The sequence below is a fragment of the Trematomus bernacchii genome, unplaced genomic scaffold (genome assembly GCF_902827165.1).
Source record: "Trematomus bernacchii unplaced genomic scaffold, fTreBer1.1, whole genome shotgun sequence".
Taxonomy (NCBI): domain Eukaryota; kingdom Metazoa; phylum Chordata; class Actinopteri; order Perciformes; family Nototheniidae; genus Trematomus; species Trematomus bernacchii.
Genome location: NW_022987828.1, coordinates 13,227,344 through 13,241,399, shown reverse-complemented (window position 1 = coordinate 13,241,399; position 14,056 = coordinate 13,227,344). Strand labels below are relative to the sequence as shown.

Genomic DNA, 14,056 nt, shown 5'->3' with positions numbered 1-14,056 from the left:
ATCACCAAATACACACATGCACCGGTAACCCTAACCCTAACAGGTGTCAGAGCGAAGAGGCTGCCAATGGTTCGGTGTACGGGAGCTGTTGGTGCCCTGCTCAAGGACCCCTCTGCAGCACCCAGGAGGCAAACTGGCAGTACTCCAGCTACAAGTCCGCACTGCTACAGTTTGGTTTAATAGCCAAGTTTCAACAGACTGAGCTACTGACGCCTACAATTGAACGATTCTCTTTTGGCTCTCAATACATTATTATTTATAGAGCAATTTAACATTATTTTCTCTTTACAATCATCATTTTCAATACACGGTCCGAAAATATAATAACTGAAGTCCTACATCGGCCCTCTGGCTCGTAATGTTTCTTCTTCCTCCATAAGAAACTTAGATTTGATCTTTGACTAGAATTTAAACTTCAGACATCCCTAAATCCAAGTGTGATTGCACATTTGCCGTAAGGGCCCCATGCCACTGGAACTGTCTCCCTCCCCTCTGTTATCAGCTGAGTCTGCTTTAAAAAAACAGATCCAAGGGCCGCCGCATAGCTCAGATGGTAGAGCGGGCAGCCCATGTACTGGGGCTCGGTCCCAATGTGGAGGGACAGGGTTTGAATCCAACAGGGAACAATTTGCCACATGTCATCCCTTCTGTCTTCCCCTCTGTCTTCCCCTATCTAACACAGTTGCGTCAACATAGGCACTTTTTGGTGGCCCAAGAAAAATTGTTTAAAAAAACAACTCTCAAATCCCATGTCTACGTGATCCCCATGCACACTTGATGTAAATAATATCCTACTTATATTGTGCATATTCTGTTAACAGAAAATTGGCCCTTCAATAGTGTTTTTATTTGTCAGACAGTTTATAGATTTTTTTATCTTCACGGTCATCTGTATATTTGTCTTATTCTCTAATGCTGGTTTATGTCTATTTTGTGATATTTCTATTTTAGAATTGTTCTATTTATATATATATATATTTTTTTTTATGCTGCTGCAACAAAAAAAATTCCCAAATTGGGATTCATAAATTACATCTTATCTTATCTTATCCCTTTGTAGGAGCTGTAATTAATTTGCGTCTTTTGTATTTGTGTCCTCCATTCATTTATCTATATGTGTTTACCTGGTGTTATATACTATAAGTACCATTTTACTTACTTAAATCTTACTAAATCTGGACCATCTTGTTTGTGGCGAGCCTCGAGTGTCTCCATTAGTTGATTTCTGTTCTCCTGGGATTATCATATCTGTGGCACCTAAGTAGGATCAATGTAAGCGGGGTTCAGCAACAAATCCTCTTAAATGAGCACGAAACTGCGAGGTTAATCTGACGTGAGAAGATCAGCGGGAGAAACACACCTGCTGAGTTTCACTTTCCCAGCTCTCAGCTGAAAGACAAAGACTGACGGATAAATGGATGCCATGCACTCCCCAAAGAGAAAAGACAGGCTACAGTATGTATAAAATATTTATTATGAATAGTACAGTGTGTCACATTTCATAACAAAGAGTTCCCATTGTGCTTGAAATAAATACATTTGTCATCATTTGATGTGTTTGAACAGGTGCATATTACATAAACCATACACAAAAATGTTCTCTTTCATAAGAATCTAAACATTGCAATATTATTTGTGCATATATATATATGTATGTGTAAGGTTTTATAACCAGGCAGCTTCCTATAGCTGACCACAAAAATAGTTCTGTGTTCAAATTGTTTCAAAGGAGTAATTTTCTCACTGTAGGCCTTGATAAGGAGTACGGGGCAATATTATGAAGGCACAGTGTTGCATGCTTTTCAGTAGCAATCAAAGGTTTAATATGTTAAGGGTAAATGTAATGAAGTCGTAGTGCAGTATACTGTAAAAGGTTTCTCATACTTCTCCTTACGACTTGGACCTTTGTTTATAAATGTTACAGCACAGAACTACATATTGCTTTCAAGGATCTTGTCTCTGAGTTTTAGAGTGCACCTACAACCCATTTTAGTTACGTATATTTATAGTATTTGTAAAAAAAACATTCAGCCTTTCGAAAACAGGTGTAGGTGGAAGTTCTCTCAACATGCCATATCTTTGTTGCAGGGCTGCATTCAAATGGTGGTACACAATCAGATTTCTAGCAGGAACACATTTTATCTTTTTGACTTATTATATTGTGAAGAATCTGTTGTATCTGGTTCAGGTATTGTTTGATACTGTAAAATGTTACTTAAAGAATTGTGAATTTACAGTTTTAATGCATCCTTATAATAGAATAATACAGTAGGCCTAAGTCCCACAAAAACTAACAGAACGTTAAAATTCATTGTTTGTGTCTTGAACTTCACAAATATTACCAGGTGTAGTTCATAAGTGTCATTAGTGAAGTAAACTATTTTAGCTAATATGAAAATATCCCACTTTTACTAACTTCTAAGAAAACAATTAAATTGTCATTTGTTATACAAATTAGATATTATTTTCCATGCAGGTTCAATATGGTTGAATCACATAAATAATATTGAAATTACATTCAGCACCTCATTGTTGTTGGTATTATGAAAAGTCAGAGCAAGCTAAAACGTTTTTCATTAGTTTTACTTTATTTTAAACAGTTGTGGTTTAACTGTTGTAAAATATTAAAAGATGTTCACCTCAAAATATCTTGACTCAAAGTGTGTCCCAAGCTTTCATGCATAGCCTACTATTCACTAATAATTTCAGAAAAAGAGAACGCTTTAACTCACTTTCTACACTGTCTTCTGACTAAGAACACTAACTTGCCCTAGAGCCTTGAGAGTTAGATGTGAAACTTAATTGCCCTCTTGCATTATACGGAGCTAGAACGGTATGTTAATACACTTAGCTTAGCTTAGCATAAAGACAGGAAGTAGTGGGAAACAGCTAGCCTGGCTTTGTCCAAAGTTTATAAACGCTTACCAACACATAACTTTTATATTTTGGATTTACAGAGTCAGATAAAGTGTGTGTTAATTAATGAGCTTTAGATGTGTTGGTGGGTGCTTTTGAACTTTGAGCAATGCTAACCGTTTTCCCAGCTTATAGTCTTTATGCTAATAAGCTAGCCTTAGCTCCAGAGCTATTGTTAAAAAATATGGATGTCCCAGAATGTCCAACAATACCTTCATGTAATTCTAAAAACGTTAATGTGCTTGGCTTGTAGTGTGTGTAATGCATTTGATGTGCTAGATTTGATTAATGCCAAGTCGTTCAGATATAACTTCAAACCCACCTAATTATTATGAAGGTAGACATTTCTACATTTCTCAAAGATTGTTTTTATACTGTTTTTGTTGTGTTTTTTTTAGTTTGTAGGCTAGTGTTGTGTGTTTTTTGTTGTTTTTGTATTACCATACACATAGTTTGACTGTAAATACAACAGTAAACACTTAATCTGCATAACAATAATGGATTTGAAAAAATGTAATATTAAACCTGAAAAATTAACACTTAAAATAATTGAGCTATGACATGGTAATCAATAAACAATTTAAATTGTAAAACTGTTTCACCATAGTATAATACTGATTTAAATGTGTCTGTTTCAAGTCACTGTGTGTCTGAATTAAGTGCCATTTTAATCCCAATAAATGAAGAAGTCCCTTTTTACCACATTTTTAGATTTATTGATGTCAAATCTTAGATAAAGACTGTGTCTCGCATTACATACGTTTGATATGTGACTTTGACTAGTGTGACTGAATTCCTCACAGACACTGTATGCCCTCTTTTTGCCTCTGTTTGATTTCTGAACTGGTGTTATCAGCAGCTTTATGAATTCTCTGTGATAGAGAGGTCACAGCAAAAATATTTTAGTGCTTTTCCCTCTCGGAATCAAACCGTCTCTCTACCACCAAAACTATTTGTCAAAGCAGACCTATAAAGACAAACACTGGCTCTAAACCAAATGCTTTCTCACTTCTGTGATGACATGCCCATGCATTTTTAAGTAAGCTGAATTTTTGATGGAAATGGAGCCACAGAATGTGCTGGAGAAAGAAAAAACAGCGTCTTTTCCCTCTGAGTCGTGCTGTCTCAGCTTGTCCTGTCTTGATAAGAGAAAAGGCTCACAGGGAACATAAATTATCAATATGAATAATAGATAATATAGAATGATGGTTATATTTGTGCCTTGTGTAAGACTGTATTGACGGTAAAGTTCCAGACTTTCAATTATGTTATTCTGGTGTTAATAAAACTGCAACAGTGAGTCATATTTACTGAATACTATTAGACTTTCTTCCATTATTCATATCATTCAAAGCTAAAGAGCCTGAACTGATGTTTTAACCCTAAAATTATTCTGTATCAGTAAAATATCCACAATTATTATTGATTTTATAAACTGAAAACACAATTTTAAAGAGCCTTAACGGATATTTTAGCATTCAAATTGTCCTTTAATATGCACAATTATTATTATTGCTTGATGACAGAACTCACCTTTACTAGAAATTGTATTTATCTTTTGTCTGGACTTGAAAGGTTTCCGTAACGGACAAAATAATAATTTAAATAAAAATGCTCTGAATCACATTTTCTAATCTGTTTTCTTCCTCTTTCCACAAAATTCTGTTTTTCTTGAGAGAGTACTGACTCATAAAAATGTTTTTTAACGATATATTTGAGGAAAAATGTAACCAATGTATCCAGTTTGTTTTCTGTATAAGTTTATTGCTATGTTAATACCTTTTTCCTTTGTGGTGAAATTGCATTGTGTTCAAATGTTAAACAAAAATTACAATTTAAAGAGAAAGACATGACATTTCGCCCACACTTGCTATCTACATGTATACTTTTTCCTAAACAATGTTATTTATCATGACTGGAAAACAATGTCTGGGTGTATTTCAGTTCATTAAAAGGCTGTTTTTGAATAATTACCCAAAACAGTCAAATGTTTGATAAAGAACAAAAAGTGGTATATTATCTCTTTAGAATCCTGCTGTTTCCTTTATTCCTACATGAAATGAGTTGAATATTGTTGGTGAGACACTGTGTATGCAGGAGCAGTCTGGTGTTTTCGGTTGTCGCCAAGTTTTAATGCACATTTAGGGAACGTTAAGTTTGTGTAAGCCGGACGCAAGTAGATGTTCTCTCCAAATATTGGCTTCAAATACAAAGACAAATCACCTGCATTACGAACACATAGCCCGAACATTTTCACCATCTTTGTTCCTTAAATATAGTCCCATTTTGTCTAGTGGCATCATGGGATGATGTGTTTTTCCTCGAGTGAATGTGAAGAGAGACACAAATTAATCATGCATGCTAACTGGTGCAACAAATGGAAAAATGTACCCCAAAAAATTCATCAATATAACAGTTTTCAATGACTTTTGTGTTTGTTTACATGAACAAACCTGCACTGTGAAGTATATTTTAGTAATAAATACATTTTATTTAAGAAATATTGTGCAAAAGAGCATTCATAACTTTACAGTTTTTAAAATAAGGGAAGGGCCACAGCCATTATCAGTACCATCTGCATCACATTATTATGCATCAACAAAGCTAGAAGTTCATGGCTCTCATACAGTACATACATGTGTGTTTGTAGTGTTTGTACACGAGAAAAACAAATACAAGATATCAGGAAAGATGGATAATGTGCTGCCTTTCATCCTCCCATGGTTTATAGGAATTGTTAGCTCTGCCAGATTAAATCTGATTGCTCGGCCAGAGTTATCTGTTGTATTATTCATAATGATCCTGGCAGTTGATTTAATAAGAAGAGTTCATCAATTGCTGGAGGAAATTACTGTGCGCCTGTTTCAACATCTGGAAAGACTGTGCTTTCCCGCTGTCATGGTGAAATAATGCAAATGACTCACGGTGTGGCCTTAATTAATTAAATATGCACCATCTGCAATTTAGAGACACGCGCCTACTTTATGTGACATGCAAAGAATCCCATACAAATGATGCAATAACAAACCAGTGGGTCATGCTGTTTCTACTCATTTCAAAACAGAGATATAACGTTGGTCTTCCACTGACGCTCTCAAAATCGAGATAATATCAAACCGCTCAAGCTATTTTTCCATTATAGTGCGATGGAAAAATAAACCAAACTTATGTACAGACATACAGTAGAGCTGTCAGTTTTTGAATTACCTCCCGATCTTTCGGTTTTTCTCCGACAACAAGATCTGGGATACACCCGCGACTTTTCCACACGATGTTGCCTTGTAAACGGTCGGGTACACCCCCATGATAAAAGGCCGGTGCGTCTTAAAGACCACACTGTTGCCTGATAACTTAAATGGTGCAGCCATTGCAGCATATCCAAGTAATCTGGATATTACTGGATTCCAGCTGATTCCGAGTCAACCTGATTTGTTAACGTACCTTCCTTCAAGAGAAGATGTCTTCTTTGTCCAGTTCTGGTGAAGCAGGTCTAGAAATGTCAAAAAGAGGCTGTGGAGAGTCAGCATTTGATCTCCTCGCTTTGAGGAGTTGAAGTGCTTCTGTGAGCTGCGCCTCCAGGCCGGACATTCGAACGTTCAGGTTCTTGAGGTCGTCCTTCAGCTCCAGTTTGATCTCCAGGAGCGAGGCCTGTAGCGTCTGCTCCGGGATGGGGTAGAAGGCGTGCCTGGTCTCCGGAGGCTGCACGGGACTCCGGTCCTGGGGCGTGATGCGAAACTCGCCCACTTTGTCCAGGCGCAGATCACTTTTTGTGATGCCGCTGTCACAAGAGTCCGTCTTCTTGAGAGACGTTTGTGACTCGAGCACCTTGGTCCGTTCGGGTAAAGTCTCCATGGATTCGGCTTTGGACACTTTGTTCCAATTGTCAGGTTTGGCCATGGACTCCTTGAAGCGACCCCAGCCTTTGACTTTGACTGGTTCTGAGACCCGGCCCCCGATAAGAGAGACGGGGACCGGCACCTGCAGCGTCGCCTTGTCTGAAGGAGAGCAGTTGAGTGCTGTTGAAGATGAAGGCATAGAAGATGAAGGTGTTGCTGGGCTCTCTGTCACCGTGACGATGCTGGTGGTTGTGACGGCTGCTTTGGCGATCGGGATGTCCACGTACACAGGGCCCTTCTCGATGTCATGGTCAGCCGGTTTTTCAGGTTCCTGCCGCAACTCCTTCTGCTGCCGAAAGCGCTGGAAGAGTTTCCTTACCGGGTGATCTGGTGGCAAGTTCAGAGGGGCTTCATTTTTACGTCTCTGTCGCTCCTCCTCCTCTCGCTTCACATCACTGATCTTTCGGAAGACAATCTACAAAAGGATTTAAAGATAGTATGAGTAAAGCAGGATGACAAAAACCATCTCTTACTTTCTTTTATATAATGCAAGCATACAAGCATTGGAGGGCCTTAAGTCAATTTAATCTCTTGAAGTATAAAAACAGAGCAAAATCAGCGTGATAAACAGGTGTATTTATCTCACTGATTCTACAGATTGTGAGGAAGACAAGCCAATGTTTCAAAATGTGTAAATGTCTCCTTTAAAGAGGTTATTCCCACGACACAGAGGGAAAGTTCAGATCCTGCCTCTGGCTTTCCTGGGTAAACAGACACTGTAAGACTGTTAGCTTAACACACAACTGCTAATGGACACTTGGTGTTGTACGGTTTTCAGCTTTTTTTACCGCCATTGACAACTAACTGCTCTTAACCTGCCAGTAGGGGGCGCAATGATCAACAACAGGTTCAGCAAAATACATTTAAGTTTACAACCTTGCTGAGCTAACAGGCTGTAGCTTCACATTAAGTGCACAAACAATAAAGTGGTGAGCGAGGCCAATATCGATATTTCAGGGTTTAATTATGTAATTTTAAATATTATAAACTTTTAAAAGACAACTGTAAAAGATAGATGCTTCAGCTATACATAAAAGCCAACCGAGGATATCTGACTGATATGTTCTTGAGAAGAGTCTAGTGTTTGAACAACCAACTTATTAAGTGGACGTTTTTTGATAGAAAATGGAACAAGAAAAATACCCATTTTTAGTTATCGGGCAAGGCACTGACATTTCATTTAATTTCAAACCTTTATTTAACCAGATTGGTCCCTTGAGATCATAGATCTCTTTTTCAAGGGAGACCTGCAAAAGAAATGCAATAAATACAAAATCATTCATCATTTCTAAAAAGGCCCGACAACATCTATTCTCCTTCTCAGCCTCATAGCAACACTGTTCTCATAACTCGAACCACTTGAATGTCAAACATATCGTGTGTCGGATTTCCCAGGACGTAAACACAACCTCACAAGCTCCTTGAAGGCAGCGTTAGGCCTCCTTATTTAATCCATCTCTGGATTTCCCTGCAGTATACATTCAGAGTAGTGTGGGACCCTGGTGAATCGAGACTTTAATGCAGCAGATGTGATTGCCTCTTCATATGCAGGCAATTCAATCTGACTTGTTCTCTCTGGGGCAGCCTAACCTGCTTATGCATGCGGTAACGATTGGTAGCCACACTTGAGTTTTTGATCACAGATATTCATTTCTGGGTAAAGGATATGAAGAGTGGCTATAAAAAGTGGCTGTTTAATGGAACTGTGTTTGTGCATGAAGGGTAGTATGTGTTGTGTATGAGCTCGTGCCCAGTTAGATTTGTTTTCATTTGTGGTATTAAATCTATCAAATGTACCTTTTTTCTAAAACGGTGTGTTCAATGTTTCTGGTAGAAGCCACCTTTTGTCTTTGTTGCTGTTTTCTTTCATAATAAGATCTATAACACTTTTTATTACACGGCTTAGTTGAATAATTGATTCTGATTGGTCAATTTGGAAATTTCAGAGGTTGTTATTTCTCACTAACAAACTGTTGCTAAGAAGAACAGACCGTCGCTAAGGAGGATCAAGAGACGGTTTATCAATCCGCACAAAAATTTATTTAATTAAACTGTGGACAACAAACATTAGAGTCCATCAGAAAACACTGTGGAATACTTTTTGAATATTCATGTTTATATTTGTATAGAGCACAACACTTTGGATTCATGATGGGTGAACTGTCCCTAGTAAAGAAAAGGAAAAGAAGGCAGGAGAACGAAAGAGGTTAAAAGACAGAGTGCTGGACAGCAGAAGAAGACAGATGGAGTAACCACTAACAGGAAAACGGTTTGGGCTCTTGCAGTGATTATAGAGTGGTTAATGGAAAAGAAAACGGACAGTTACAGAAAACTTTGATCAGAGCTGCCGTCATTTGAAGTTGCGTTGCTGTCGCTTGTAAGTTATGAGGCAGTTAGCTTTTCCCTGTTTGAGTTTTTCCAAAATGGTGGTAGGTGGATTTTTGTACATTTGGACAAAGCCGTGCTGGTTTCCACCTGCTTTCAGTCTTGGTGCTAAGCTAAGCTTTTTCCTAGCTGCAGCTTCATATTTAACTGACAAACAAAAGAGCAGTTATACATCTTCTAGCCTAACTCTTAGCAACAAACGTATTTCACATAATGTTAGTCTCCTTCCTTTAACATGAGAAGAGGCAGCCATTAAAGCTAAACATAGAGAGAAAGAAAAAGGCTGCTCCTGTAGAAACTGTAGAAAGAAAGGCAGCCATTGCACTCCCCCACACATATATTACTATGTGACCTTTGGGACGCACAGTGCAAAAAGCAGTGCAGCAATTATGAGTCATGACACCAAATAACAACGAGATGCAGGACATCAACTTAAAGTTCAAGCTCTTCATTAAAAATAATGGTCTGATCAGAGGCACAGTGACAGGTCAAACTGAGTAGTACATCTAATTAACTTTAATTGAAAAGCAGAATGTTTACTACCTTTCTGTAGTTGCCGTTTTTTTCTTGCTTTTTTTCTTGTAAAGTTCTAATTATATATTCAAAGCATGTGCAAAACCTGAAGAGAATTGACTCAGTTTAATACTAAAAGTGTAAATGATTTCTTTCTAACAAGTATTTTGAAAATAGCTGTAGTTGAAAGAGAGCAGAACTCTCCAGATATTGAAAAGAATTGTGAAAAGCCCAAATCTGAACTGAGTGAATTTTAATTTGTTCTTTCTTGGTGTTATTTTAAAAGTCACTCACCCTCTTTCGCAGATTGTAAGTGAGCAGCAGGTTTCTGGAGAAGTGGTTTGAAAAGGCGGTGTAAAACTCCAGCACCTTCTGCAGGGCGTCGCGTTTAATGACGTGGAGGTCGCAGTAGGTCAGAGCTCGGACGTTGGCACAGGCCTGAGCGAGAGTCACTTCTTTCCAGAAAACATCCCCGAATACATCTCCCTTACCTGCAGAGAGAGAAAGAGTTAAAACTAGGTACTAGCAAAAAGGAAATTAATACATACGACTAGCATTGACAAACCATTTACTTTAGCATTATACATCAGTTGTATGCCTTTTATTAAAATACATCTAGGGTGGCCAGGTTGTGAAAAATACCATCTACAGTTCTTAAGGCAATTTTTAGTTTTTTCTTTTCTGAGTAAAAAGAAACTTAATTCACAACCTGGTGTTTTTTTTGTAAATCTGTGTCTTTGGTGAGTTTCCTTTTTTGAAGCGGCAATTCCTTTAAAGGTGGGGTAGGTCATTTCGGAGAAACCAGCTCGAGATCGCTAGAATTTGAAAATACACAGCCGGAAAAAATCTGCCACTTCCTTACAGAGCCCCTCCTCCAACACACACGAACGCGCACATGACCAATGAGGGCACGAGATAAGTTTGTGCACAGATGGAAGGCTGACAGGCAGGTAGGCCATCCAGTTATTTTAGCCGGGCCGGCTAAAATGATTGGTCGTGCTTTTTACAGTATTACGGCTTCCACAAATGACTTTGTTTTATGGATTTTTTGTCAAAGCACTTAAGATATTCATTGCTATCGGGATGTTAAGAGCATTCCATGGAATATAACAAAAAGTGTATCTCGAGCCGGTTTCTCAAACTTACCTACTTTGCTAGCTCGTTACTTTGTCAACACTTCTCAGAAAAATCAAGTGCCATGCTAAATGAGGGTCTTTTTACAACCTGGCAACCTGAAAGTTGTTTTTATTAAGGGCTTGCAACAGACTCATAAAGCATTAGCAACACAGTCGCACCTGACCACTCAAGTGAGACTTCCAGAGAGGTTTTTTTTTATTTCTAATAATGACTATAACTTATAAACATGAAGTGTTATGATTCAATGTAATCAACAACGAAATCAACAGCTTCTCACACAGCATGAAAATATGTATGAATTTATTTTTTACATGACTGAAAACATCTGATTACATATTTGAACCGCATGATGAAATGCTGATTACAATAAAAAATAAAAAAAAGTTGCAAAAGCAATAACACGTTGACTGCTATCCAGATGAGGCTAATGATAAATAACACTTAGATCTCCTGTGTGTCGAGCAGACTGAGGACGGTATTAGATAGTATGTCTTGTTTGTGTATTTGACATGTTGTTTCGGTTCTACAGTGCCATTAGGCTAATGAGAATCTGGTTCATTGGTGTAAGTTATTCATTATTTGAGGCTCCTTTCCTGTTTCCACCCCTGGTCAATGGTATCAGACTGACAGTTTATTGATTGTTATGAAGAGGAACCGATAGCCGACAAAACTGCCAAGACGGCAATACTGTGCTGTGATTTAGCCAGTGTAGGCATGTGAAATTGTTATTTCCTCTGCATACTGATAAAGAAAGATGTGGCGTACTTTCTCCGATCACATAAAGGGGCTTTGGAAGAAGAAATGGGCTCATAAATATCAGAAAGGTCAAAACAGTTAGCAATTATTTGTATTCTTTACTTATCCATATGCATTAGGCCCGGCTAAGTGTTGGGATAATTATACTGTTATCAGGTCGGGTCTTATTTTAGCGCACAGGACTCTGTACTGTATGTATGTGTCCATATATCTATGATCCAGTCTGTATTCAAAATGTTTCTGAGCAGATTCTGAAACTGTGACAAACATATTTTTGTCCAAATCCTGAATGTATGACTCGGCAACACCAAAGAGCTGTTTTCACTGCAGCCCGAAACAGCATGTAAAGGGAGAAAAGGAGGATTTTAAGCATCAAAAATGTTGTAACTATGGTGCAAAACAGTGTGCCCGTGCGTGAACAGTTTGACTGGAATGTTTTTCCCCTCCGACATCATCACTGCTGTTTTTTTCTGCTGTTGTAGATAACACATTCAGACATCAGTGAGGTACTGTAGCAGCAGAACATCTGCATCCTAGATCTCTGCTTCACTGTGACTTTTTTTTTGTTTTTTAATCAGATAACTTTATACTCTGAAACTTGAGCAGATCTAGGGCAGGACAGCAGGGGGAATAGAAGGTGTCCGCCTCTTTCATTAAATAAACATAAGTGCTGAATTGCATTATTAATTATGCCATAAATGCTGTGTAATTTGCTGAAAAGTCTCACAGCATGAAATGTTAACTCACCTAAAATTGCCACCACCTCATCATCCTGTATGACCTCCAGTGACCCCGACACCACGAAGCAGAGGCTGTCCACGCTCTCCCCGGCGTGGTAGATCAGGTCCCCAGGGGCGCAGTGGATGGTCTGAAACTCCATGGCCAGCGCTCTGAGACACCCGTCGCTGGCCAGGCGGAAAGCCGGGTGCTCTTTAAAAACTTTCCGGTTGAGATGAACACAGATATCTGCCCTCATGTCTTTTGGACAAATCTGCAACACCTGAAGAGTAGAGAGAGAGAGCTGTGTGATGATTTGTCTCTCATCAGATAATAATGAGTTATATTTAAGAGCTCGAAGAAAATCGTACATTGTTTATTGTATTCACTATTTTATCTGTTTTATTGTGTTGCACTGTTGGAGGAGCCTGGGACCTAAGATTATCATCGACATAACTACACTGTAGCTATGTACGAATGGCAATAAAAGCCTTGAATCCTTGTTATTGTCCCATTAGGCGATCATAAAGTTATAATCTGTTGCCATGACTTAATTTAGAGAAGGCAAACTTCACGTGGGGCATCACATCGCTATTATGGTAGAATCAGACTTTTATTTCTCAGTCAAAAACAAAATGAAATCTCAAACAAATCTCACAGGCTGTGGCTCAGTGGGTAGTGTGCTGGACTTTGAATCAGGGGATAGCAAGTTCGAGTCCCACTGCAGTCAGCATGTCGTTGTGTCCCTGGGCAAGACACTTCACACCAAATTGCTCCTCTGGGGATTGTCCACAGTATTGAGTATGTAAGTCGCTTTGGATAAAAGCGTCTAACAAGTAACATGTAATGTAATGTACAATACGTAGGTTTTCTGCCTGTTACTTCACTGAGATTGGGAGAAATCAACGGACATTTTTACACATTTATTTATACTAAACACTTGCAAGAGGCTGCAACTGTGAGGGATGATCAGAATCAGAATCAGAATACCTTTATTAGTCCCACAGAGGGGAAATTGACATGGTTACAGCAGAAAAGAGCCAAAGACAGCTTAATGTTACCTAAGCATGCATACAAAAAGAAATGATAAGGATGGTTCAATGTATCCTTAAGATATTCAACCCCAAGTTGCTCCCGATGGCACGAGGTGTGTAAGTGTAAAGACTGGAAAAGTGCTATATAAATGCAGTCCATTTACCATTTACAGTAATGGGTTTTGGTTTGTTGGTGATATAGTTGGTAATATTTTTCCTGGCCAGTGTGCACTTTTTTACAGGTTCACTAAAATGAAATATAACAGCATTTATTTCTTTAATTGCCTTGTTTATAACAGCTGAGCAGAGAAGAAGCCCTGTGCTCCTATTGGGATTTCGCAGTAAAAACTGTTGTCCTCTTTGGTGTTCGCGGTCAATTTTGACCGGTCCTGTTTTAACTGCTATTACATTAACACAAAAACCATTAATCATCACCAAATTTCATTTAACACCCTTTCAAACTGTACATATTGTATCAGACTACTGGTTTACATTAACAACTGCAGTACATATACAAAGAATAGACACTGAACATGTATTGCGTGTGCCAGGTGTGATCCATGTGGGGGGATGGGCACATAAGGGGGGGGAAACATATCTAGTGTGTGTGTGTGTGTGTGTGTGTGTGTGTGTGTGTGTGTGTGTGTGTGTGTGTGTGTGTGTGTGTGTGTGTGTGTGTGTGTGTGTGTGTGTGTGTGTGTG

General features: G+C 38.5%; 1 protein-coding gene across 4 annotated transcripts in view; it reads right to left on the bottom strand.

Moving 5' to 3' along the window:
* Positions 1 to 1,481: 1,481 nt before the first annotated feature.
* The window catches only part of kcnh1a (potassium voltage-gated channel, subfamily H (eag-related), member 1a), a 49,646-nt gene continuing 37,071 nt past the window's right edge, over positions 1,482 to 14,056 (bottom strand). For all 4 annotated transcript variants that reach the window (XM_034152370.1, XM_034152366.1, XM_034152369.1 and 1 more), the window contains 3 exons: positions 12,351 to 12,603; positions 10,005 to 10,201; positions 1,482 to 7,227 (listed from right to left, as the gene is read on the bottom strand). In XM_034152370.1, coding sequence (XP_034008261.1) covers positions 6,364 to 7,227; positions 10,005 to 10,201; positions 12,351 to 12,603 — 1,314 coding nt within the window. In that variant the 3' untranslated portion in view covers positions 1,482 to 6,363. The remainder of the gene's footprint in view (positions 7,228 to 10,004; positions 10,202 to 12,350; positions 12,604 to 14,056) is intronic.